This window comes from Corythoichthys intestinalis, chromosome 1, assembly GCF_030265065.1.
Source record: "Corythoichthys intestinalis isolate RoL2023-P3 chromosome 1, ASM3026506v1, whole genome shotgun sequence".
In the NCBI taxonomy this organism is placed as follows: domain Eukaryota; kingdom Metazoa; phylum Chordata; class Actinopteri; order Syngnathiformes; family Syngnathidae; genus Corythoichthys; species Corythoichthys intestinalis.
Window position 1 is genome coordinate 11,856,650 of NC_080395.1, and position 23,903 is coordinate 11,880,552.

The window sequence follows — 23,903 nt, forward strand, 5'->3', positions numbered from 1 at the left end:
CTTGTTCCCAATTTTACAGTTGTGCTACAGCAGTAGCAGTAGTAGTGATTAAAGTCCTTAAGACTCCTTCAGACAAACAATACATTTTTGGACGTGTAAATTCAGAGAAAAGGCGCCTAGTTACTGTAAATGTAACATAACTGACGTTACGTTTACATTCCGGCACTAGCATGACTTCACGGAGCCACCCCCCCAAACACTCAAGCACACGCGCACACCCGTGTCCACACACACACTTCCCACCCGCCATTACAGCTTGTTACACTGAGCTTAATCTGAAGCATCACGCAAACAGCTAAATGACAGGACCCAACACCGGCCAGTGGAGACATGTTGGCACTACACTGGGGCTAACGGCTACAACGACCGGTCTATGAACACACAGGCGAACATGCCAACAAAAAGTCTAAGAGTGGACTTTCTTCCCACAATTCTGGGTTGGGATTGATAATTAAATAAGACTCCAGTGACAGACAACACTAAAGTGCAGTAATTTAATTAATGTATTTCCTGGTGTTTTGAACACAACAGATAAGTAATTTAAGTGCAAACTTTCAACGTCAACATCTTACAAGCAAAAAATATAAATTATATCCAGCAGCTCTAGAAAGAAAGAATTAAGCCTGCTCGTGTTATCACAAATAAATGTTAATTATGCTTCACCACTGGTATAACTGGGGGAATAAAAACAGCAAAGTCATTCACTTATGCCTGTGCTTCCACAATTTTTATTCCTCATCACTGTCTATATCTTTTTTGAAGGGCAGATTTTTCTTGAGAAAGATCAACTGATCCACATGTTCATGTTTAAGTAGACTGCGTTTCGTGGAAACAATATGCCGCCCTTTCCACCATTGTAGTGGGTTATTTTTCAGGGTTAAAAACTCATTATCTCTACAGCTTCACACTTCACACTAGCTCTGTCCCATGCGAACAGATCTGGCCTCCTTCGTCACTTCAAAGTCCGACTTTTGTTTTCCTGGGTGCGTTGAAAATCAATCGCTGCACGTCGCTGGCGTGGTGCATAAACTGTCCATTGTTTTAGCATGTTGCTTCATTGCCACTACTAGTTTTGTTTTGGGCTGTGAAGAAAATGCTACGGTGCATTACAGTGGTTTTGTTAGCTCTCGGGTTGTTATGACACGCCCGTGACGATCGGGTAATGACGGCGACTACTAGCGGTTCTGCCGAAATGCATAGGAAGTTGAGGCAACCATGACTGTGAGTGGTGCTTGTCCATATTATATCATGCGTACGGTCACAATCTAAGTGCGCTGTGTGGTGAATGACACAAGCGCATCATGTGAGGTAAAAACTAAATTATCATATTAAGCAATGCATTGAACTAGGCATTAGAAGCCGATTCTTCTGCTCGCGATAGCCGAATTCTATCTCGACTATCGGTCCATTGAATATTTAATGGCTAATTACTGTCGAATGCTAACTTTTCTATCGATACAGCTGTATCTCTCACCTGAATCTAAAACCGTATATCAGGTCGTATCGGTTTATCGTTCTCAAGCTTAGTTAATTCCGATTTATGCGGAAATTCAGGTTACATCTCCAGCGTAGGAATGGAACTCGTTCGTAAACCAGGGACTACCTGTATACATAGATGAATTCATTGACTTCATGTTTTACTTAATGCTGGCCCGAGAAGCATTCTTTGTGTTAAAAAATTGTTCCATGACAATAGAACCCTGACATATTGGCAGAGGTGGGAAGTAATGCGTTACATTTACTCCATTACATTTACTTGAGTAACTTTTTGAGAAAAATGTACTTCTTAGATTAGTTTTACAATGCAATGCTTTTTACTTTTACTTGAGTAGATTTGTAAAGAAGAAACGGGACTCTTACTCCACTACTTTGGGCTACACAGTTGTTCCATTTTTCCTCTTTATTCTACATATTGACTTTATTTTCGCCAGAGATGTCGACAGAGGCTCTCCCATTTTCACAAATGAGACGTTGCAAAAATAACCACATGCTCCACTATACCAATCAAAGGCAACATTGTTTTTTCTCCACAAGAGGCGCTCATGCTCTTTGGACGGGTGGTATATATATATACAGTGCCTTGCAAAAGTATTCGGCCCCCTTGAACCTTGCAACCTTTCGCCACATTTCAGGCTTCAAACATAAAGATATAAAATTTCAATTTTTTGTCAAGAATCAACAACAAGTGGGACACAATCGTGAAGTGGAACAAAATTTATTGGATAATTTAAACTTTTTTAACAAATAAAAAACTGAAAAGTGGGGCGTGCAATATTATTCGGCCCCCTTGCGTTAATACTTTGTAGCGCCACCTTTTGCTCCAATTACAGCTGCAAGTCGCTTGGGGTATGTTTCTATCAGTTTTGCACATCGAGAGACTGACATTCTTGCCCATTCTTCCTTACAAAACAGCTCGAGCTCAGTGAGGTTGGATGGAGAGTGTTTGTGAACAGCAGTCTTCAGCTCTTTCCACAGATTCTCGATTGGATTCAGGTCTGGACTTTGACTTGGCCATTCTAACACCTGGATTATTTATTTTTGAACCATTCCGTTGTAGATTTGGCTTTATGTTTTGGATCATTGTCCTGTTGGAAGATAAATCTCCGTCCCAGTCTCAGGTCGTGTGCAGATACCAACAGGTTTTCTTCCAGAATGTTCCTGTATTTGGCTGCATCCATCTTCCCGTCAATTTTAACCATCTTCCCTGTCCCTGCTGAAGAAAAGCAGGCCCAAACCATGATGCTGCCACCACCATGTTGGACAGTGGGGATGGTGTGTTCAGGGTGATGAGCTGTGTTGCTTTTACGCCAAACATATCGTTTTGCATTGTGGCCAAAAAGTTCAATTTTGGTTCCATCTGACCAGAGCACCTTCTTCCACATGTTTGGTGTGTCTCCCAGGTGGCTTGTGGCAAACTTTAAACGAGACTTTTTATGGATATCTTTGAGAAATGGCTTTGTTCTTGCCACTCTTCCATAAAGGCCAGATTTGTGCAGTGTACGACTGATTGTTGTCCTATGGACAGACTCTCCCACCTCAGCTGTAGATCTCTGCAGTTCATCCAGAGTGATCATGGGCCTCTTGGCTGCATCTCTGATCAGTTTTCTCCTTGTTTGAGAAGAAAGTTTGGAAGAACGGCCGGGTCTTGGTAGATTTGCAGTGGTCTGATGCTCCTTCCATTTCAATATGATTGCTTGCACAGTGCTCCTTGAGATGTTTAAAGCTTGGGAAATCTTTTTGTATCCAAATCCGGCTTTAAACTTCTCCACAACAGTATCTCGGACCTGCCTGGTGTGTTCCTTGGTTTTCATAATGCTCTCTGCACTTTAAACAGAACCCTGAGACTATCACAGAGCAGGTGCATTTATACGGAGACTTGATTACACACAGGTGGATTCTATTTATCATCATCGGTCATTTAGGACAACATTGGATCATTCAGAGATCCTCACTGAACTTCTGGAGTGAGTTTGCTGCACTGAAAGTAAAGGGGCCGAATAATATTGCACGCCCCACTTTTCAGTTTTTTATTTGTTAAAAAAGTTTAAATTATCCAATAAATGTTGTTCCACTTCACGATTGTGTCCCACTTGTTGTTGATTCTTGACAAAAAAATTAAATTTCATATCTTTATGTTTGAAGCCTGAAATGTGGCGAAAGGTTGCAAGATTCAAGGGGGCCGAATACTTTTGCAAGGCACTGTATAACAACCCTGCAGTGTTCTCAGCCATTCTGATGATATCTAATGTACAACTGCATCAAGCACTCAAAAACTATTAAGTCTCTTTGTGTCAAATATGCTTTGCAATGGAAAACTGCTGCTTTTAATAACGAGCAAAGCAGTTTCCCTCAAACTCACAAACCAATCCATCAACAACAAACTCTGATTAGTCAGTCTCACTCTTTAACCATGACCCTTAAATTCATATGCACAGAACATTTCCCTGCTACACTTTGTATTTGATCAAATTTTAATCTACCTAAATTAAATTTTTTTGATCTAATTAAAGAACGAATTAATAGTAGCATGTTACCGCCCTCAAATGGTAGATCACTAAAAACAAATCCAATAATCAATAGTCACTTGCCGTTTTTGAATTTAATTTTACTAACACAAATTTAAAACAGATTTTGAAATTTAAAATAAATAAATAAATGAATAAATAAATAAATTAAAAAAAAACAGATCTTGAAATAATTGAAACAGACCTTCAACAAAATAAAAATAAGTAGCAACAAAACATGAGAAATCAAGCATTTAATTGTTTGTAACATAAAAAAATATGGAAAAACATTTCATGAAAAAATAAAAATATGAAACAAATTCACAAGAAATAACAATAAATGAATAACAAATAATAATAAGGTTAAGTAAGAAATTAGGCGTGAGAGGGGCGGAGGAAAAGCATGCTGTTCGACACAGGATAGTGACGTGAATGGGGGCGGCAGAATACGCCGGTGCACTGCTTATGTGTGTGCACTGCTTACGTGCGTGTAGAATGCGAAAGGGAAAAGTAGTACAAAAAGTGTGCACAAAACTATATCCAAAAATTGACTAAGAAAATATTCCAGATATCGATACTTTTGCTTGGGGATCGATACCTAAAAATTAACGCGCTGGATCGAAATATCGATATTTTGGTATCGATCCACCCATCCCTAGTGCGCAGCTCTCATACCACAAACCATGCTACTCACTTAGTAGATTCAAGTTCATACAACCTAATAAAACAAGTAAGCAGACAAAAAGTGCAGACAACTCAATATGAGAAAGTAAACTTTAAAAACTAGTATGAATTAAGTGATATGAACTATTTAATCCTGAGTAAGGACAATTTCTGCATTTACAGTGTACTTGCAGCAGAACGATCAGAGCACAATGCACGATACTGGTAGTGTTGCCATAAACAAATCACCTAAAGTGTCTCTCTGAAATGTCGCTAGATTACGTCACAATGTTACTATGATGTCATAACGTCACGCACGACTCACTGATCTCAAGAAAATGTGTTGACAATCCCAAAGGGTACAGTTTCAAGATCAGGGCTAATGTGCGGTGCTGCTTAACCATGAAATAAACTTCTGGTGGCAGTGCAGATCTGAAGTTACATTGAAAAATAATGATGTTGACACTCGAGAGAAAGAGTTTTTTTTTTTTTAAGTCACCAGATTCACTTTAAAAGTCACGAAGTTGCTAGATGAGGTTTTAGTTGCCTGAGAGGGCCAGAAGTCGCTAAATCTAGTGACAAAGTCGCTAAATTGGCAACACTGGATACTGGCGGTATCATGTAGGAGGCAGTCATTTCTTATATTAAAACCTTTCCTAGACTATCAGATTGAACATCCAACACCCTATTAAAAAGCTCATTGACATTTACATTATATTGTATTGTAGTAGACATTGTAAGGGCTACTGTATTTTCAGTGAAAAAATTTGGAAGTCTAAGTAGAATTCCAATATCGATTTTGCAATGGACTGAATGAGGGGGACGGAGACCTGAACACTCTATATACAGCCCCCTGCTTCACTACTCTTCACAACCTGGACCTTTCAGCTTGACAACTTGCTTTGTATTCAACCCGTGCAAAATAACTTGTTCAGCAGCTCCTGGCCCTGGTGCCCACACCCCCCATAATCCGGCCCTGGACTGTCGCTGAATTGTATTTTTTTTGTTAGTCACATTTTCTCCGATATATTAGATGATTACTAATCGATCCAAACAAAGAAAAATTGGAGAAAAAAACATTTAAAAGGGTAACTTTATGGAAAAAGAAAATCTCTCCCACTCCATGATGTCTGCGATTTCTGCATCGCGACCCTTGTTATATTACCATGTTTCACCCATTGGTACAGTACATTGGATAAAATCAGTGAATACATTTACGAAATATTTAAATTCTGAACCTTCAAATTGAGGTATTGATAGTGATGACTAGAATTCGGATATGTTGATCATATTTATTGCATATTTTTTGACTCCAGTGGTCAGGTGAAGTGATGGAATTCCCAAACGCTTGATCTTCTTACGCTGAAGTTTCAGCACTTGAACGTTTCTACTTCCGGTTCACTTGACGCAACCTCTATGTACCCATCCGGGGCTTGCTGTTCTTTCGTGTTCCATTCTCCAAACCAACCGACCTCCTTCAAAGTAATTTAATTGGGTAAGTACCGAAGAGAGAATGTAATGGACTAAAAAGTCTCATTTTAAAGCATAATGGAAGTAGTTCGGCTTGATGTTGAAGCTTCACAGGCTCACTTAACTTAGTTTAGCTTAGCTCGCTAGCTAAGACACGTGAACGCATTCCGACTGCTTTGACTTCACTTACGATTTGTAAAGTTTTGTTTTCAGAAAAAGTCGATCGGTTGACATGAGCGTTATTACATTTAATTGTTTGAGACGCTTCTCAACTTTTCTTTAAGATGCGACAAATTACTACTGATTGGTGGCCAACGCAATTCCAAACATCAAGTCAAAGAGTGGAAATGAGGAGAGGAAATCCAGGTCACGTCGAATAACTGAAACAAAAGGAAATGAAGGTAAGGTCATGACATTAGTTGTACTTTTCACGCAATATCAGACTTTGTTACTGTAGGGTAGTACTTCTCAAATAGTGGGGCGGGGGGGGGGGGGGCAGAGCAATGCAGGGGGGAGTCCATGTGACCTCGGGGAAAATACTTTTTGTTGTACTTGAATTAAGTGTATTTGCACATCCACTCAGTGGATGGTAGTGACACTCTGACTTTCAGAGTGTGCGCAGTATTTTTGAACCAAACAAGAGCACACAGCAAAGAGATATGAAGTGCTATGCGCCGTTTTTGCCCGGGCTCACGCAGCGACCCACTGTCTTCTCCAGTTCTCACATGTCTGCCCGAGAAGCGCCATGTTTGCCTTGGGAGCGTCACGACGACTGCGCTCACCTCCAGTTCTCCCGGCTGGTGAGAATGCACGGGAGATGAGAACAGACCCCTCTGTTTACCGTGTCCAAAAAAGTTTGTAACGAAAAGCCAAATCAACTAAAATGCCACTGAAATACATTAGAATCCGATCTCATTAATAAGCTTCTTGATTGTTTTTTTATCGAAAATGTGCCGGATATTATAATATTTCCTACAATCGTCCCGCTTTGTCAGTGTTAGATTAGTAAACCAGCGAGCACTGTTTAGCATGCTCAGTGCAAAATAACCTCACACTATTGCAAAGGAGCTGATACAGCCTACAGCAAAAATATAAACTGTCCCTCTGTCCAATGACAATGTCGTTCTTTTTCCTCCAATCATTTTTGTTCTTTCGGTCAAATTGCTTAATGTCCTCGTGAGTTAACGTTGCTAATTAATTCGAATTTAATGTTATTTTTTTGTTTTATTCAATTTTATTTGTCAGTACCAAATGGTCTAGAAATGTACCTTGAGTGTATTTTTACAGTTTGGATGTGACTTTTTAATTCAGGCAAACTTGATGCGCTTTAGGTCTTTTCTGTTACAAACAAAACAATGTTAATAAAGTCGTACTTTATTGTGAGTTAATTTTTGTTACTTTTCTTCAATAGAAAAAAAGACACAATATTATGCAGAGTTATACTTTATAATAATTATAATGGTTTTATAAACATGATACTGTTTACAGTGTCGGCATAGGGTTGTGGGGGGCGAAACATTTACGTCTTCCTGGGGAAGGGCGTCACAGAAAATAATTGAGAAGCACTGCGTTAGCATAGCATATCATTCGCTTTTTTTGTGTGTGTTTGTGGAGTCGGGTATAATTCACTGAATATAATGTTAGGCCTGTCGCGATAACAAATTTTAGTGGGCGATAAATTATCTCATAAATTATTGCGATATGCGATATTATTGCCCAAAAAAAAAATTTTTGGGAGCGTTTATTTATTTATTGTCATCATCATCTGTATCATTGACAGTTGCAAGATGTGATATGAGCAACCCGAAAAAAACGAACAAAAGACAAGGGCTGACGAGAGAAGCATATGCTTATCAAGTCTGTCCCCTTTTAACCGATTTACAATAACACAGGGAGAATACAGTATATAATAATAGATCGAGTACACCCATTTAAATGCAATTAATGTTTACTTTTAAATTAAAAAATACCTTTTTAGAAATCACAACTAAAAACAATAGACCATGCCTCTTTCAAGTAAAAGACAATATTAATACAGCACAGAAACACATAATAAATGTTTTTCAAGAAAAAATGCACTTAATTACTGAAGCATTTAAGCATATAGGTATAAAGTTGCAGTAACAGTAATTCCACTTCAACAACAACAGAGAAAAATAGACTAATTAAGTAGCAGTAACAAAAATTTGGCTCCCAAAAGTATGAAATATCATTTAACAGAGGTAAAACGGTCTCATTTCTTCAGCACTGTAGCGAACTTCACTTTTTGTGAGGGAACGCTATTTTGCGCGGTGTCGTCTGTATTTCTCACATCAAGCGAATACCTCTAATATTCAATTAACGTGACGAGGAGGCTCCGCTTGTTGCGATGCAGTTTTTTTACTAAGCAGTGAAAACTGGAGAGGATGATAGTGTTTCAAATGAGCATGTAGATTTATTCTGTTGGCCATCTTTGTTGAAACAACCTTTTAGAAACATTTTGCAGACTGGTTCGTCCTCTTCCTCATTCCGCTCGCTCATTGCTGTGCGCCGACAGTGCACTCGGCCCTGCCTCCATCCATTAAATGACGGTCACTCAAACTCAAATGTATAAAACGAACATACCCAGAAGTCAATATAACAGAGTGGCACAAGGAAGCTGAACTTTAAACAGCGCTGTCAAGCACGTCTGCCACACATCTGCCGCAAGCGCGTGCGTCACGTGAGTGCGCGCGCGCGTGACGCACGTGACAAACGCGCGCACGTGCACACGAAGCGATAAATCGCAGCAGGAAAATTACCGTCTTCATTTTTATATACCGCGCGATAAACGGAATTATTGCATATTGCGACAGGCTTACATAATGTACTGTTTTCTTGCTGAGTGTGTATTTTCACCAAGTTGACGTCCCTGTAGACGCAAAAATATGTGTTCGTCTCTCAATGTTCGTTCAAAATAGTTGGAAACCTTTATTTATTTTTGGAAATACTAGACGAAATTCAGATGTACTGTTTTCTTGCTGAGTGTGTATTTTCACCAAGTTGACGTCCCTGTAAACGCAAAAATATGTGCTCCTCTCTCAATGTTCGTTCAAAATAGTTGGAAACCTTTATTTATTTTTGGAAATACTAGATGAAATTCAAATGTTCGACGACCCTCCAGGGTCGTCGAACATTTTGGAAGACATTTGTGCATTTGTGAGAAGGCGCAATATGATGATTTCAGCCATATTTAAACAAAAAAAAGAATCCCAATAAAAACTCATTGGGATAATATTTAAAAGGTATTGTAAAAATTGGTCTTGAAAGTTCTTTTAAAAGAGCTTGAATTTGGCCATTAAAAACGTATACGAACCCTGCTACCAATATGCAGGGGTGAGTAGAGTAGCCAAAAATTATACTCAAGTAATTGCAACGTTACTTCCAGATAATATTACTCATGTTTCAAGTAAAATTAGTCATCCCAAAATTTACTCAAGTACAAGTGAAATAGAATTCATTGAAAAGAATACTCAAGTAATAAATAATATTGTGAGTAACTGCGAAGAATATGAATTTGTGTTAAATATTTTTTTTTCTCAGCGTAACATCATCTATATGAACTGTTATTATTATACTGTACTATAACCTTTTACGTGACCACATTACGCCAAAAGATGACACAAAAACACTCGAATTCCGACCAGAACAACACTTGAAACATGAATTCGTTATCATTTTATCTTCATTGTTCCTTATTGAGGTGGCAATGTCAACCATTAGTTTTTTGTTTTTTTTACCGCAGTACCATGGTGACACAATATTTTGAACCACTTTTTGAATTGTTTTGATCCCGCCACCCTTTATCCACCGTCGAGTGATAAAAATTTGACTGAAATAAAATATAATTTTCATGTGGAAGAAAAAATATATATATACAGTGCATTGCAAAAGTATTCGGCCCCCTTGAATCTTGCAACCTTTCGCCACATTTCAGGCTTCAAACATGAAGATATGAAATTTAATTTTTTTGTCAAGAATCAACAACAAGTGGGACACAATCGTGAAGTGGAACAACATTTATTGGATAATTTAAAGTTTTTTAACAAATAAAAAACTGAAAAGTGGGGCGTGCAATATTATTTGGCCCCTTTACTTTCAGTGCAGCAAACTCACTCCAGAAGTTCAATGAGGATCTCTGAATGATCCAATGTTGTCCTAAATGACCGATGATGACAAATAAAATCCACCTGTGTGTAATCAAGTCTCCGTATTAAGGCACCTGCTCTGTGATAGTCTCAGGGTTCTGTTTAAAGTGCAGAGAGCATTATGAAAACCAAGGAACACACCAGGCAGGTCCAAGATACTGTTGTGGAGAAGTTTAAAGCCGGATTTGGATACAAAAAGATTTCCCAAGCTTTAAACATCTCAAGGAGCACTGTGCAAGCCATCATATTGAAATGGAAGGAGCATCAGACCACTGCAAATCTACCAAGACCCGGCCGTCCTTCCAAACGTTCTTCTCAAACAAGGAGAAAACTGATCAGAGATGCAGCCAAGAGGCCCATGATCACTCTGGATGAACTGCAGAGATCTACAGCTGAGGTGGGAGAGTCTGTCCATAGGACAACAATCAGTCGTACACTGCACAAATCTGGCCTTTATGGAAGAGTGGCAAGAAGAAAGCCATTTCTCAAAGATATCCATAAAAAGTCTCGTTTAAAGTTTGCCACAAGCCACCAGGGAGACACACCAAACATGTGGAAGAAGGTGCTCTGGTCAGATGAAACCAAAATTGAACTTTTTGGCCACAATGCAAAACGATATGTTTGGCGTAAAAGCAACACAACGCATCACCCTGAACACACCATCCCCACTGTCCAACATGGTGGTGGCAGCATCATGGTTTGGGCCTGCTTTTCTTCAGCAGGGACAGGGAAGATGGTTAAAATTGACGGGAAGATGGATGCAGCCAAATACAGGAACATTCTGGAAGAAAACCTGTTGGTATCTGCACACGACCTGAGACTGGGACGGAGATTTATCTTCCAACAGGACAATGATCCAAAACATAAAGCCAAATCTACAATGGAATGGTTCAAAAATAAACGTATCCAGGTGTTAGAATGGCCAAGTCAAAGTCCAGACCTGAATCCAATCGAGAATCTGTGGAAAGAGCTGAAGACTGCTGTTCACAAACACTCTCCATCCAACCTCACTGAGCTCGAGCTGTTTTGCAAGGAAGAATGGGCAAGAATGTCAGTCTCGATGTGCAAAACTGATAGAAACATACCCCAAGCGACTTGCAGCTGTAATTGGAGCAAAAGGTGGCGCTACAAAGTATTAACGCAAGGGGGCCGAATAATATGTCACGCCCCACTTTTCAGTTTTTTATTTGTTAAAAAAGTTTAAATTATCCAATAAATTTTGTTCCACTTCACGATTGTGTCCCACTTGTTGTTGATTCTTGACAAAAATTAAAATCTTATATCTTTATGTTTGAAGCCTGAAATGTGGCGAAAGGTTGCAATATTCAAGGGGGCCGAATACTTTTGCAAGGCACTGTATATACCACCCGTCTAAAGAGCATGAGCGCCTCTATCGGAGAAAAAACAGCGTTGCCTTTGATTGGTATAGTGGAGCATGTGGTTATTGTTGCAACGTCTCATTGGTGAAAATGAGAGCCTCTGTCGGCATCTCTGGGGAAAATAAAGTCAATATGTAGAATAAAGAGGAAAAATGTAACAACTGTGTAGCCCAAAGTAGTGGAGTAAGAGTCACGTTTCTTCTTTACAAATCTACTCAAGTAAAAGTAAAAAGCATTGCATTGTAAAACTACTCTAAGAAGTACATTTTTCTCAAAAATTTACTCAAGTAAATGTAATGGAGTAAATGTAAAGCATTACTTCCCACCTCTGCCAGTATGTCAGGGTTCAGTATATTGTCATGCAACACATTTTTAACTTAAAGAATGCTTCTCGGGCCAGCATAGTAAAACATGAAGTCAATGAATTCATCTATGTATACAGATAGTCCCTGGTTTACGAACGAGTTCCATTCCTGCGCTGGAGATGTAACCTGAATTTCCGCATGAGTTGGAATTAACTAAACTTGAGAACGAAAAACCGATACGACCGGATATCTGGTTTTACAGGTGAGAGATACAGCTGTATCGATAGTAAAGTTACCATTCGACAGTAATTAGTTAGGGTGTAACGGTACATGCATTTGTATTGAACCGTTTCGGTACGTGGTGCTCGGTTCGGAACGGAGGCGTACCAAACGAGTTTCTGACGTAATGTAGCCCTTTTCGAGGTTGTGAGTCGATCGGGTTACAGTTTCTTTGTGTAGTTTATGGTTATATTTACTCAGTCTTCTCTACTATAATGAGCACCAACACAATAGGACAGTAACCCGGAAACGTCAACGCCGCGAGAACGCAGTGAAACGCGGGCGTTACAAGTCAATCACCCAATGCACACCAGTCGCAGTGTGGCCGCGTGTTAAACGCATCCCAGAAGTGGCTCAACACGACGCACGTGAAAAGGACGGCAGAGTTTATTATTTGACGCGAAACGCGACCCTCCTGCATCAATACTACTACCGGTAGCGAGGTTCGGGCAGACCGGAAGTCACTCATGTAAAAATATGGGGGATCTAGTCGATTTTCGAACTCATATGCAATCGTAACCCACTTTTTGATTCCATCAGATCTTTCGAGTGGTAGTTCGGGGCACAGTTGACTTGTCTTTGTTGATTTACTGCTGTCTTTTCTGCTATAATAATAACCAACAAGGCCCCGTGTTCAATACAAAACCCTCCTACCACAACAAAACAAGTAGGAACTAATATTCATATAGGAACTAAAGTTATACAATATAAAATATACGATATAAATGAATACTACATCACATTTGTAAAATATAAACTCAAAATAAATAATAGCCCATTTAAATAAAATAAATTGAAATGAGCTAAAACACCTGTAATTAAATAATAAGAATAATACACAGATCCTGCTTACACAATTACATTTATTAATTTCTGTCTGGCACTTTAACTTGAGAAAATCCACCAATAACGCTTTTGAAAACCATTCAGAAGAAAAAAAAATGATTCATTGAGGCATTTCATTTGTAAAATACATGTTAAAATCTTTGTCAATGGGATTGCTTTTCTCTTTAGCACAGGACTTCTTGTTTCTTCTTTCTTTCAGAAAGAAAGCTGACCAATACGCGAGGTCTGAAAGGCAAATTGTTGTTGGATTATTATCTTTAAATACCCGCTACTTTTTTTTTAGCAGAATTCTAGCTTTGTATAGTCTACTGTTCATATTGTTGAAAGCACAAAAGTGTGTAATAAACAACTAGCACATTTATATTTTGCATTTTGTTTTCTTACTGTACCGAAAATGAACCGAACCGTGACCTCAAAACCGAGGTACGTACCGAACCGAGATTTTTGTGTACCGTTACAATGGCTAATTACTAATTAGCCATTAAATATTCAATGAACCGATAGTGGAGATAGAATTTGGCTATCTTGAGCACAAGAATCTGCTTCTAATGCCTAGTTCAATGCATTGCTTAATATGATAATAATTTAGCTTTTACATGCTGCGCTTGTGTCATTCACCACACAGTGCAGTTAGATTGTGACCGCCGTCGTGGTTGCCTCAACTTCCCATTCATTTCGGCAAAACGGCTAGTAGTCGCAGTCATTACCCGATCGTCACGGGCGTGTCATAACAACGCGAGAGCTAACAAAACCACTGTAACGCACGCTCCGTAGCGTTTTCTTCACAGCCCAAAACAAAACTAGTCGTGGCAACGAAGCAACATGCTAAAACAATGGACAGTTAAACGCAGTTTACTTAAACATGAAGATGTGGATCAGTTGATCTTCCTCAAGAAAAATCTGCCCTTCAAAAAAGATGTAGACAGTGATGAGGAATAAAATAATGTGGAAGCACAGGCATAACTGAATGACTTTGCTGTGTATAAGGTTAAAGTAAGGATTGTATACCTGTCTGTCTAAAATGCCATGTTTTTATTCCCCCAGTTATTCCAGTGGTAAAGCATAATTTATTATTAATTTATGATAACACGAGCAGGTTTAAAAAAAAATTCTAGAGCTGCTGCATATAATTTATATTTTTTGCTTGTAAGATGTTAACGTTGAAAGTTTGCACTTAAATGACTTGCCTATTGTGCTCAAACCACAAGAAAATACATTAGTTAAATAACTGCACTTTATTGTTGTCTGTCACTGGAGTTTTATTATCAATCCCATCCAACAAAATGACGGTCTATAGTAAGCTTTATTTTTTTTTCATAAAAAAATAAAACATAACATTTGTATGAAATTTTGTTGTTTAATTTAATCTTTTTTTTTTTATATATGTTTGAAATACTGTACGAACACACACAACTAATGTTTACTATCGTATCGTTTTCACTCTGTATCGAAACGTATCGTTCTTAAACTGTATCCAGTCGAATCGCTCGGCCTTAAAAATCTATCGCTTTTGAATCGAATCGATACCTGTGTATCTAGATACATATCTAATCGGCTTCATGCCAGAGATTCCCGACCCTAGAATTAACCCTTTAAATACCTTCTAAAATTCAAAATAACTATCCAAAACCCCAAAATAGACGACATTGTACTGTCCTCGCCAAGATGTTGGAGATAAGTCCATGTGGTTTCCTGACTTTATTCAGCTTCTCATGACATCAACACTTGCAGAATGAAACAAAAATAAAAATTAAATCAGTTCATCGTCAATAACAGCAATTCAAATTTTGATAACTCGCTGCTGATACAGCAATAACAATAAACACAAACGATTCGCATGTATCAGCGTCCGTACATCATTAAAAAAAAAAAAAAAAAAAAAAAAAAAGTCACATCAACTGGCCCAAAGTATTCAACCACAATTGAAAACGCACAAGAAATGGTAAAAAAGGTGTTGCCTCTGGATGCTTCGAAAGTAACTCATATGCGCACAGGGTCTTTCCTCTCTCACACTCTGTTTCTTCGTGGGCGCAAATTGTGTGTGGGTGTGTGTGTGTGTGTGTGTGCGCCTCGTACTACCTGCCCTACATTTTCTACGCCAAAATAAAAGCATGCATCACAAAACAAAAGTGATAAAAAAAAGACTGGAGACTCCAGCGTCCTAAAGTTGAAATGACATCGGTCGGGTACGTCGTAACCCGGGGACTACCTGTATTTCTCTCTTTATCTCCGACGTCTGCAAATCACGTTTTTTTTCCCCCCCATCCAGAGTCCCGCAAACGTCCCTGTAGAAGAACTTCACCCTGAGAAGCAGGACCACCTCTACGTTAAACAGAAGGAGGAGTCCGATATGCCGTTGATCAAACAGGAGGCGGAGCCAGAGACCTCTGACATCAAAGAAGAAAAACAGGAAATTGAAATCCTCAATTTTCCAATGGGTGTCGGTGTGAAGAGCGAAGAAGACGAAGGACCAAGCGAAGAGAGCGGAGCAGCGAACCCTTTGAGCGACAGCTCATTTCAGCACCAGACAACAAAAGGAGAGCAACCGGACGGCCTCTTAGCTCCGCTTTCGGACAGCGATGACTTAACGTCACATTTTTCTGACTTTAATACTGATGAGGAGGAGGATGACTTTGACCAAAATGCTTCAAAATCCATAGACAAGTCATCATTTAAAAGAGACGCAAAGGAAGGCGTGGTTGGGAAATGTTTTCCCTGCTCACTTTGTGATAAAACATTTCCTTGGAAATGCAACTTAAAGGCACACATGCGTAGACACACTGGAGAGAAGCCTTTTGCCTGCACACTTTGCGATAAAAAATACTCCATGAAGGCAAAATTAAACATACACACAAGAACACACACTGGAGAGAAGCCTTATGCCTGCACACTTTGTGATAGAAAATACTTTACAAAGGAAAATTTAAACTATCACACAAGAACACACACTGGAGAGAAGCCTTTTGCTTGCACACTTTGTGGTAAAAGGTTCACATATCAGCGACATTTAAACCTTCACACAAGAACCCACACTGGAGAGAAACCTTTTGCCTGCACATTTTGTGGTAAAAGATGCACCCATAAGGCAGGTTTAAAGTATCACATAAGCACACACACCGGAGAGAAGCCTTATGCCTGCACACTTTGTGATAAAAAATACTCCACGAAGGCAACATTAAACAACCACACAATATTACACACTGGAGAGAAGCCTTATGCCTGCAAACTTTGTGATAAAAAATACTCCACGAAGGCAAAATTAAACATACACACAAGAGCACACACTGGAGAGAAGCCTTTTGCCTGCACACTTTGTGGTAAAAGGTTCACAAAGGAGGGAAATTTAAACATTCACACAAGAACACACACTGGAGAGAAACCTTATGCCTGCACATTTTGTGGTAAAAGATACACCCATAAGGGAGGTTTAAACTATCACATAAGCACACACACCGGAGAGAAGCCTTATGCCTGCACACTTTGTGATAAAAAATACTCCATGAAGGCAAAATTAAACATACACACAAGAACACACACTGGAGTGAAGCCTTTTGCCTGCGCACTTTGTGGTAAAAGATTCACCCGTAAGGATGATTTAAACATTCACACAAAAACACACAGTGGAGAGAAACCTTTTACCTGCACACTTTGTGATAAAAAATTCTCCACAAAGAAAATATTAAACATTCACACAAGAACACACACTGGAGAGAAGCCTTTTGCCTGCACACTTTGTGGTAAAAGGTTCACAAAGCAGGGAAATTTAAACATTCACACAAGAACACACACTGGAGAGAAACCTTATGCCTGCACATTTTGTGGTAAAAGATACACCCATAAGGGAGGTTTAAACTATCACATAAGCACACACACCGGAGAGAAGCCTTATGCCTGCACACTTTGTGATAAAAAATACTACACGAAGGCAAAATTAAACATACACACAAGAACACACACTGGAGTGAAGCCTTTTGCCTGCGCACTTTGTGGTAAAAGATTCACCCGTAAGGATGATTTAAACATTCACACAAGAACACACACTGGAGAGAAACCTTTTACCTGCACACTTTGTGATAAAAAATTCTCCACGAAGAAAAGAATAAGCATTCACACAAGAACACACACTGGAGAGAAGCCTTTTGCCTGCACACCTTGCGATAAAAGATTTTCTCAGAAGAATAATTTAAAAATACATAAGTGCTCACACACTGGAGAAAAGCCTTTTGCATGCTCACTTTGCGGTAAACGATTTGCTCAGAAAGGACATTTAGTAAGCCACGCAAGTAGCCACACTGAGAAAAAAACCTTTGAATTCTAGCGTGTGACAAAATATTGTGATTCCTGCATTTGCAATGGAAAAAGCATTTCAATTTCATTATTCTCTTTCTCACGAGCCTCTTTTGAAAAAGTTGTTCATGATTTTTCAGGTGCTGTTTTGTTTTTACAACTATCCAATTCATATATGGCGGAACACACAGACAAGGTTGAAGTGGCAGCTACTGCTCTTGCACCCCTCTTTAAAATAAACTGCTGTATTTTAAGCCAAAACAACTGTTGTGTTTGATAGAACAATATGTCTATATGCTGCCATAGCAGAATCATGGCGCATTAAGCCCCCGAACTATTTTTAATATGTCCGTTTTACCCTGGAAACCCCCGTTTACAGATGTCGTGCAAGCGCTTGTTTCAACCCAGCCAAAAAAAGAAGGCAGATAAGTATATTTATAATACTAAATGTCCGTCATTTTTAGCTAAGAATCATTAATTGATCTCTAATATTTAGTTAAAAAAAAAAAAAAACGACTTTAAAAAATTGTTCACTTGTATATTTTAAACTTTTAAGCAAATTACGTCACAATGAAAAAAATGGTATCTGTAAATCGGTTACGGATATCTACCTTATAGCTGTCGCTTAATTGTAATTCTTTTTGTTCGTCACATTTTCTCCGATATGTTAGATGATAATCGATCCAAACAAAAATTGGGGGGGTATGAAAAAGAAAATCTCTACCACTCCTTGATGTCTCCGATTTCTGCATAGCGACCCTTATTATATTACCATGTTTCACACATTGGTACAGTACATTGGATAAAGTCAGTGTATACATTTACGAAATATTCAAATTCTGAGCCTTCAAATTCAGGTATTTATAGTGATGACTAGAATTCGGATATGTTGATCATTTTTATTGAATATTTTTTTGACTCCGGTGATCAGGTGAAGTGATGAAATTTCCTAATGCTTGATCTTACGCTGAAGTTTCGCCACTTGAACGTTTGTACTTCCGGTTCACTTGACGCAACCGCTATGTACCCATCTGGGGCTCGAATTTATTGAATATTTTTTTTACTCCAGTGATCAGGTGAAGGAGGTCTATAGACCCTACCCACGTGACGTCACAACTCCTTCCTCCTGACTGGTGCCGCCCAATTGTCCGTCAACACATCATGTTTCCCTGTTACGGCTACGTACATTCCTCCTATTTACGACGTGTTTTTCTGCTCGTTAACATTAATAATCAAAATGGTGAAGGCGTGTGTGGCGGTCGGTTGCAATAACAGAGAAGATAGACGGAGAAGACTGAGAGACTTGAAGTTCTACCGGATTCCGAGAGACCCGGAGAGAAGAGAGCGAGATGGGCTGCTGCAATTCGACGAGAAAACTGGGCTCCAAACGATTACCACAGATTATGTAGTAGTCATTTTATATCTGGTAAGATGCATTTAATATATATTTAGAGGGTTTTGGGCTGACAACCACAATTAAAATCATTGCTAGGCTAATCGCCGACAACATACACGTATGTATGTAGTGAGAGTGCTATCGCTAAACCATATAAACATTAAAAGCCCTAACTCCATTGACAAACGACATGAAATACATTAGACTTGACAGTGGATGTTAGCAATAACAAAAGATTTTGAATTGAAAATTTCGTAACTCACCTTTCCAAGCACAAGATAGATTCCTGCCGAATTTTCGTGGACGAGGACCTGTTTCACCCAACCAGCAACGAAGTATTTATAAGCCTCCAAGCTCTTAAAGTTTTTCAAATTTTCATGAGAATAGGCTGATTTTGTGTGGACAAGATAGTTGTACATATCAGGGTAGCTAGCAGATGTCAGGCAAATACGGCGGAGACAGCGGGTCGAAAAACATCGATTTAGGCATCAAATATGGATCTGGCGAATGGATAAACTGAAGCTTTTCCACATAACGCCTTTTATGCAACGGATCAAGTGAGTTTACGGCATTCGAAAGCACCGGGTCTTCCATGAAATGCATTATAAATTGCTCGATCAATTGAGACTATTGATAATACAGACACAAAATGACGGACAAGTGGGCGGAACCATACAGCGAGCACGTGATTTTGTGACGTCGGTGGGTAGGGTCTATAGACTATAGTCTATAGACCCTACCCACCGACGTTACAAAATCACGTGATCGTGGAAAAGCTTCAGTTTATCCATTCGGGAGCCGTGGCCAGGCCTCGCCACCCCCTGGTGGCACCATTATTCCACATGGCACAAAATATACTGCAACTCATTTCAATAAACCGGAGAAGTATTCCGCGCTTGATGGCAATACGTTGGTACCTGGGAATTATCAGAATTATAGGTTTTGTATGAAATTTTATTTGGGCATTTCATTATTTATTTGTCTATACCTTACAATCTGTAAACATATTTGTTGTTCAAATACATTTAACCTATTTGAAGTTTAAGTTAGCTGGGATAGGCTCCGGCACCTCCGCGACCCTTGTGAGGAAAAGCGGCATGGAAAATGAATGAATGAATGAATGAATGAATGAAAGTTCAGTCCCAACGCCATTTGATTGACAGACCATTCCTTTCATTAAAAGCAAAATAGAAAAGGCAAGCGAAATAGAAACGTCAATGACAAAAATTGTCATTGTTTTTTCCTTTTCTCACCGACAAAAATGAAAGTCAATAAAAAAGTAACTTTAGTCTTTATTCATTTATTTCTCTTTGTTTTATTTTAAATTTTACGATTCCAAAGGCAGTTTGGTATCACATTCAAACACCGTGCTGGCTCCTCCATTCATTTTCTTCTTCTTTGGTGGTAAATAGACAGCAGCCAACGGTAATTTAGCTTCATTATCACTACTGCATGGACATATTTTCCGTGTACCTATGCAATGCATTGTGGGATACAGGGAGCTCCGGAGTGACCATCGATTTTCACCCGATCACTGAGCCCTCTGAGGGTCCATCTCACCAAGTTCACCCAATCTCCAAGAGTCTGGCTGCAGCCCTCTTCTCTCAGTACCCTGCGCCGCTCGTCTCAGTACTCTCAGTACCGATCCCGCAGACAGGAAATGACGCAATATCACAGCTCTCAGTTTCCTCAGACCAGAAATGACAACATAAAGCGGCGCTCGAGCTCCGAGCTTCCGTATTTATCATTGCAATCGGTCTTTGTCAGGTGACGTAACGTTTGCAAAAGCCACAGTGCATTGTGGGTCATCGCCATTTTGAGTGCTCACTTATTGTAAACAACTGAGCTGTGAGAATCGTCTTTGCTTTCATCATTGTCTTCGATAAAATGGGACACTTGTGTTGTGTGAAAGGCATCCATACTAAATCACACGACAAAAATGGCAGCAAAGTTGACCTCGATGTAAGATTTTTTCGTTTTCCCTCTTGGAAAAGAGGTTATGGACAGCAGGTTGAGGAACTAACGAAGCCGCGTCGGATGGCCTGGGTTGCAGCGGTGAAAGAAACAGAAGGGCATCACTTTCGACACCATATCTCCCTTCCTGCGTGTTTGCTCTCGGCACTTTCATAAAGGCAAGTCGGCGTTTTTTTTTTTTTTTTAAGTATTGATACTGAATATGCTGTTTTTTTGCTTTCAAAGTAGCTATTTTCTCATTGGCTAACCTTAGCTAGCTAGCCTCACTTGTAAACTACAGGCAAAGAGGGAGGGCAGTGGAAATGGGTTAATCTGTTCATGATAAATCAGTGTTTAATTTATTCAGTCATCGTTTATAAAAACATTACAGAGTGAATGATTTGAAAGATAAAGGTAAACAGCAAAAATGCACAGAAATATTTATCAATGCGTGAGATTTCCTTTTGTGATCTGAGAGATCTGATGGGATGGTAGCATGTCTGATTAAGTGTTTACGATTGTGAAATGCCATGGAAATATCCAATCTTACCTAGCTTTCTAAATAAATCCTAATGTGATTGCAGGGAAGCAGCTTATGAAATGATGGAGACTGACCCAGACTGGGCACCATTCCTACATCTGTGACACACATCTGTTACACCGACAAACACTGCATTCTCTTCAAGATGAAGTAGGCATGAGCAGCTACGGAAAGAGACACTGCAAGCACCAGAGATGAGGGTCCAGCAGGATGCAAACATTGAAGAGCTGCAGACCAAGGAGGGACCATCTGAACCTGGTGAAATAAACAGTCACCAAAAGAATGAGGACGGGACACCTGATGCTGGAGAAGAAAGTGGTCAGCTACAGACGGAAGAGGGGACACATGAAGCTGGAGAAAAAGGTGATCAGCTAATCACAGAGGATGAGACTCAAAACACCAATCAGGATGTGACATAGACTGTGATTATTGACTGTTGAATTTTTCACAGAAAACCCATCAAATCTAAAAGCATGTGCCCAAATGTTTTCCAGCTACAAGCACCACCACACTATGAAGTATTTAATATGTATTACACCCAAGGGAGCCATTTGTTTCTTATCAAAAGGCAGGGGAGGTCATACAAGTGACAAACATAAAACCCTAAACAGTGATTTTCTTGATAATTTGTTACCTGGGACATTGTCTTGGCTGACAGAGGTTTTGACATACAAGAATGTGTGGGCATGTAGTGTTCAGTCTCCCAGCATTTACAAAAGGCCGCTGTCAGCAGCTAGAGATGTGGCGGAAACTAGGAAAACAGCACATTTGAGAATCCATGTTGAAAGGGTAATCGGAAATGTTTGTCAGATGTATAAGATCTTAACAGGAACCATACCCATAAACATGATTCTTCCATGTGAAGGTGAAGAAGCCACAATGTTTGATAAGGTTGTCACTGTCTGCTGTGCCCTGACAAGCCAGTGCCCAACAGTAGTTAAGTACAATTAGTTTTCTTTTCATAGTGTTTGTACAAGCAAAGTTTTTTTTATACGTTTGTAGATGACTTCAACCTGTTTAATAAAGTATGTCAGTGACAATTTTGAAGTCTTCTTGACTCTTTGGCTCTCTTAGGTACATAAAGAACTAGTGTTGGTTTTGATAATGAAAAGTATTTTTTTTTTTACTAATTACATTCAAACAATTTTGTGGAGATAAACACTGAATAGGAAATGCGATGTTTGCTAACAAAACGAGACGTTTGACAGTTTTACTTTTTTAGATGTATAATTTTTACTGAAATTCTCAAAACAGCAGCAGCACAATGGTAAACAGAAAATAACAATACATGGAAATATAAAACGTGCATATGAAGTAAAATAAATAACACTAGTTGTAGAATAACGTGTTCAAGTAAATTTGTCCCACTTCACATGATAAGTCCTGCACTGAGAGAATTGCACATCTTTGCATGGCAATGTCAACACTGAAACAATATATTGTGCAATATACATGAATTTGCATGTCATTATGACAGTTCCTTCACCTTTTTTAGTCATGCGATGTTGAAGATGATATTCAAGGTGCAATTCAAGTTCAACAATGTTCAAGTAAGAGCTGGATCATGTTTCTGAGAGGAGCAACGAGAGTGACGACTGTGTTGTCGCATTCCTGCGGTCGAAATACGGAGATCCTGCACCGAGCCATTCGTTAAATGTCCGTGAGCTTCGAGAGATTTATAGTTTTTAAAATGTAAGCGCTGATACCGTAAACGAGGGAGTTTTTTTTTTTATATCCAGCGATGAAGTTGGAGGCAGTAATGTGACGTCGGAGCTACTCCTTCCTGTTCTGGTTTGTTTACATCCGTGGTACACTCAAAATGGTGCATGGGGGCGTGTCCGCTAATTTGGGCACGTTACTGACAAAGACCAATAGTTAGCGTCCATTCGAAAGTAAATACTAGTTTACTTTTCGCACGTATTTTATTTTCGGTTTCAGCATTTCTCATTATTATTTAAATAATATTTTATTTCCATACTCCTTGAATTGATTCGGTGAAATCGGGAGATTAACTCTTTAACCGTGCGCAGTCAGTTTGTTAAAGCGTGCTGATTTTACCAAAATGAAAAGGTTACAGTACATCAAAATTAAAATACACATTACTGCAATAAAGGTTTAATTAGTGACTAAAAGATCGCCTGTGAGTGTGTACTTTAGTTTGTTAAGTGTAAAATTTATTCCTATTATGAACTACTAAAAATTGTTGTCATCCTCCCATTTTTATGACCGGACTCATTAATATAGCTTCATTACAATTTAATGTATCAAAAAAGTAATATTCTCTCTCTGGTGGAACCAAACCAAATTTTCTTGTCTTACATTTCACTACTTAAATTCATTCATGTGGGTGCTCACTCTTCAAGATCCTAATTAACTAATTCAGAAATTATATTAAGCACTTTCTGCTCCAGGTAAAGCAGCTTTATTTCAAACAGAAATGACAAAATAGTTGTAATGTGTTGTTTTTTTCTTTTATCCCAGACAACAGTTGTAGGTTGTTTTCATTACCTGACATTTTTCGGCCAACACTTCCGCCTTCATCAGAGGTCATTAAAACAACCTACAACTAACATCTGGGATAAAAGAAAAGAAAGAAAAAAAACGACTAATCTAT

General features: G+C 39.0%; 1 protein-coding gene across 2 annotated transcripts; it reads left to right on the forward strand.

The window, feature by feature from the left end:
* Positions 1–6,068: 6,068 nt before the first annotated feature.
* LOC130919515 (oocyte zinc finger protein XlCOF6-like) lies at positions 6,069–17,756 on the forward strand. Of its 2 annotated transcripts, XM_057842305.1 has the most exons (4): positions 6,069–6,162; positions 6,422–6,538; positions 6,856–6,937; positions 15,382–17,756. In XM_057842305.1, the coding sequence occupies exons 3-4, from the start codon at positions 6,863–6,865 to the stop codon at positions 17,428–17,430; spliced, it is 2,124 nt and encodes a 707-aa protein (XP_057698288.1). In that variant the 5' UTR covers positions 6,069–6,162; positions 6,422–6,538; positions 6,856–6,862; the 3' UTR covers positions 17,431–17,756. The 2 variants fall into 2 exon arrangements, with proteins under 2 accessions (XP_057698288.1, XP_057698296.1); XM_057842313.1 differs by lacking the exon at positions 6,856–6,937 and having other exon boundaries at positions 15,382–17,755.
* The last annotated feature ends 6,147 nt before the right edge of the window (positions 17,757–23,903 follow it).

Bases quoted from the DNA above. Each gene is read 5' to 3' on its own strand.
- LOC130919515 (XM_057842305.1), top strand. From the start codon at position 6,863: ATGTCTGCCCGAGAAGCGCCATGTTTGCCTTGGGAGCGTCACGACGAC. The intron at 6,938-15,381 runs GTGAGAATGCAC...CCCCCCATCCAG, and splicing joins ACCTCCAGTTCTCCCGGCTG to AGTCCCGCAAACGTCCCTGT.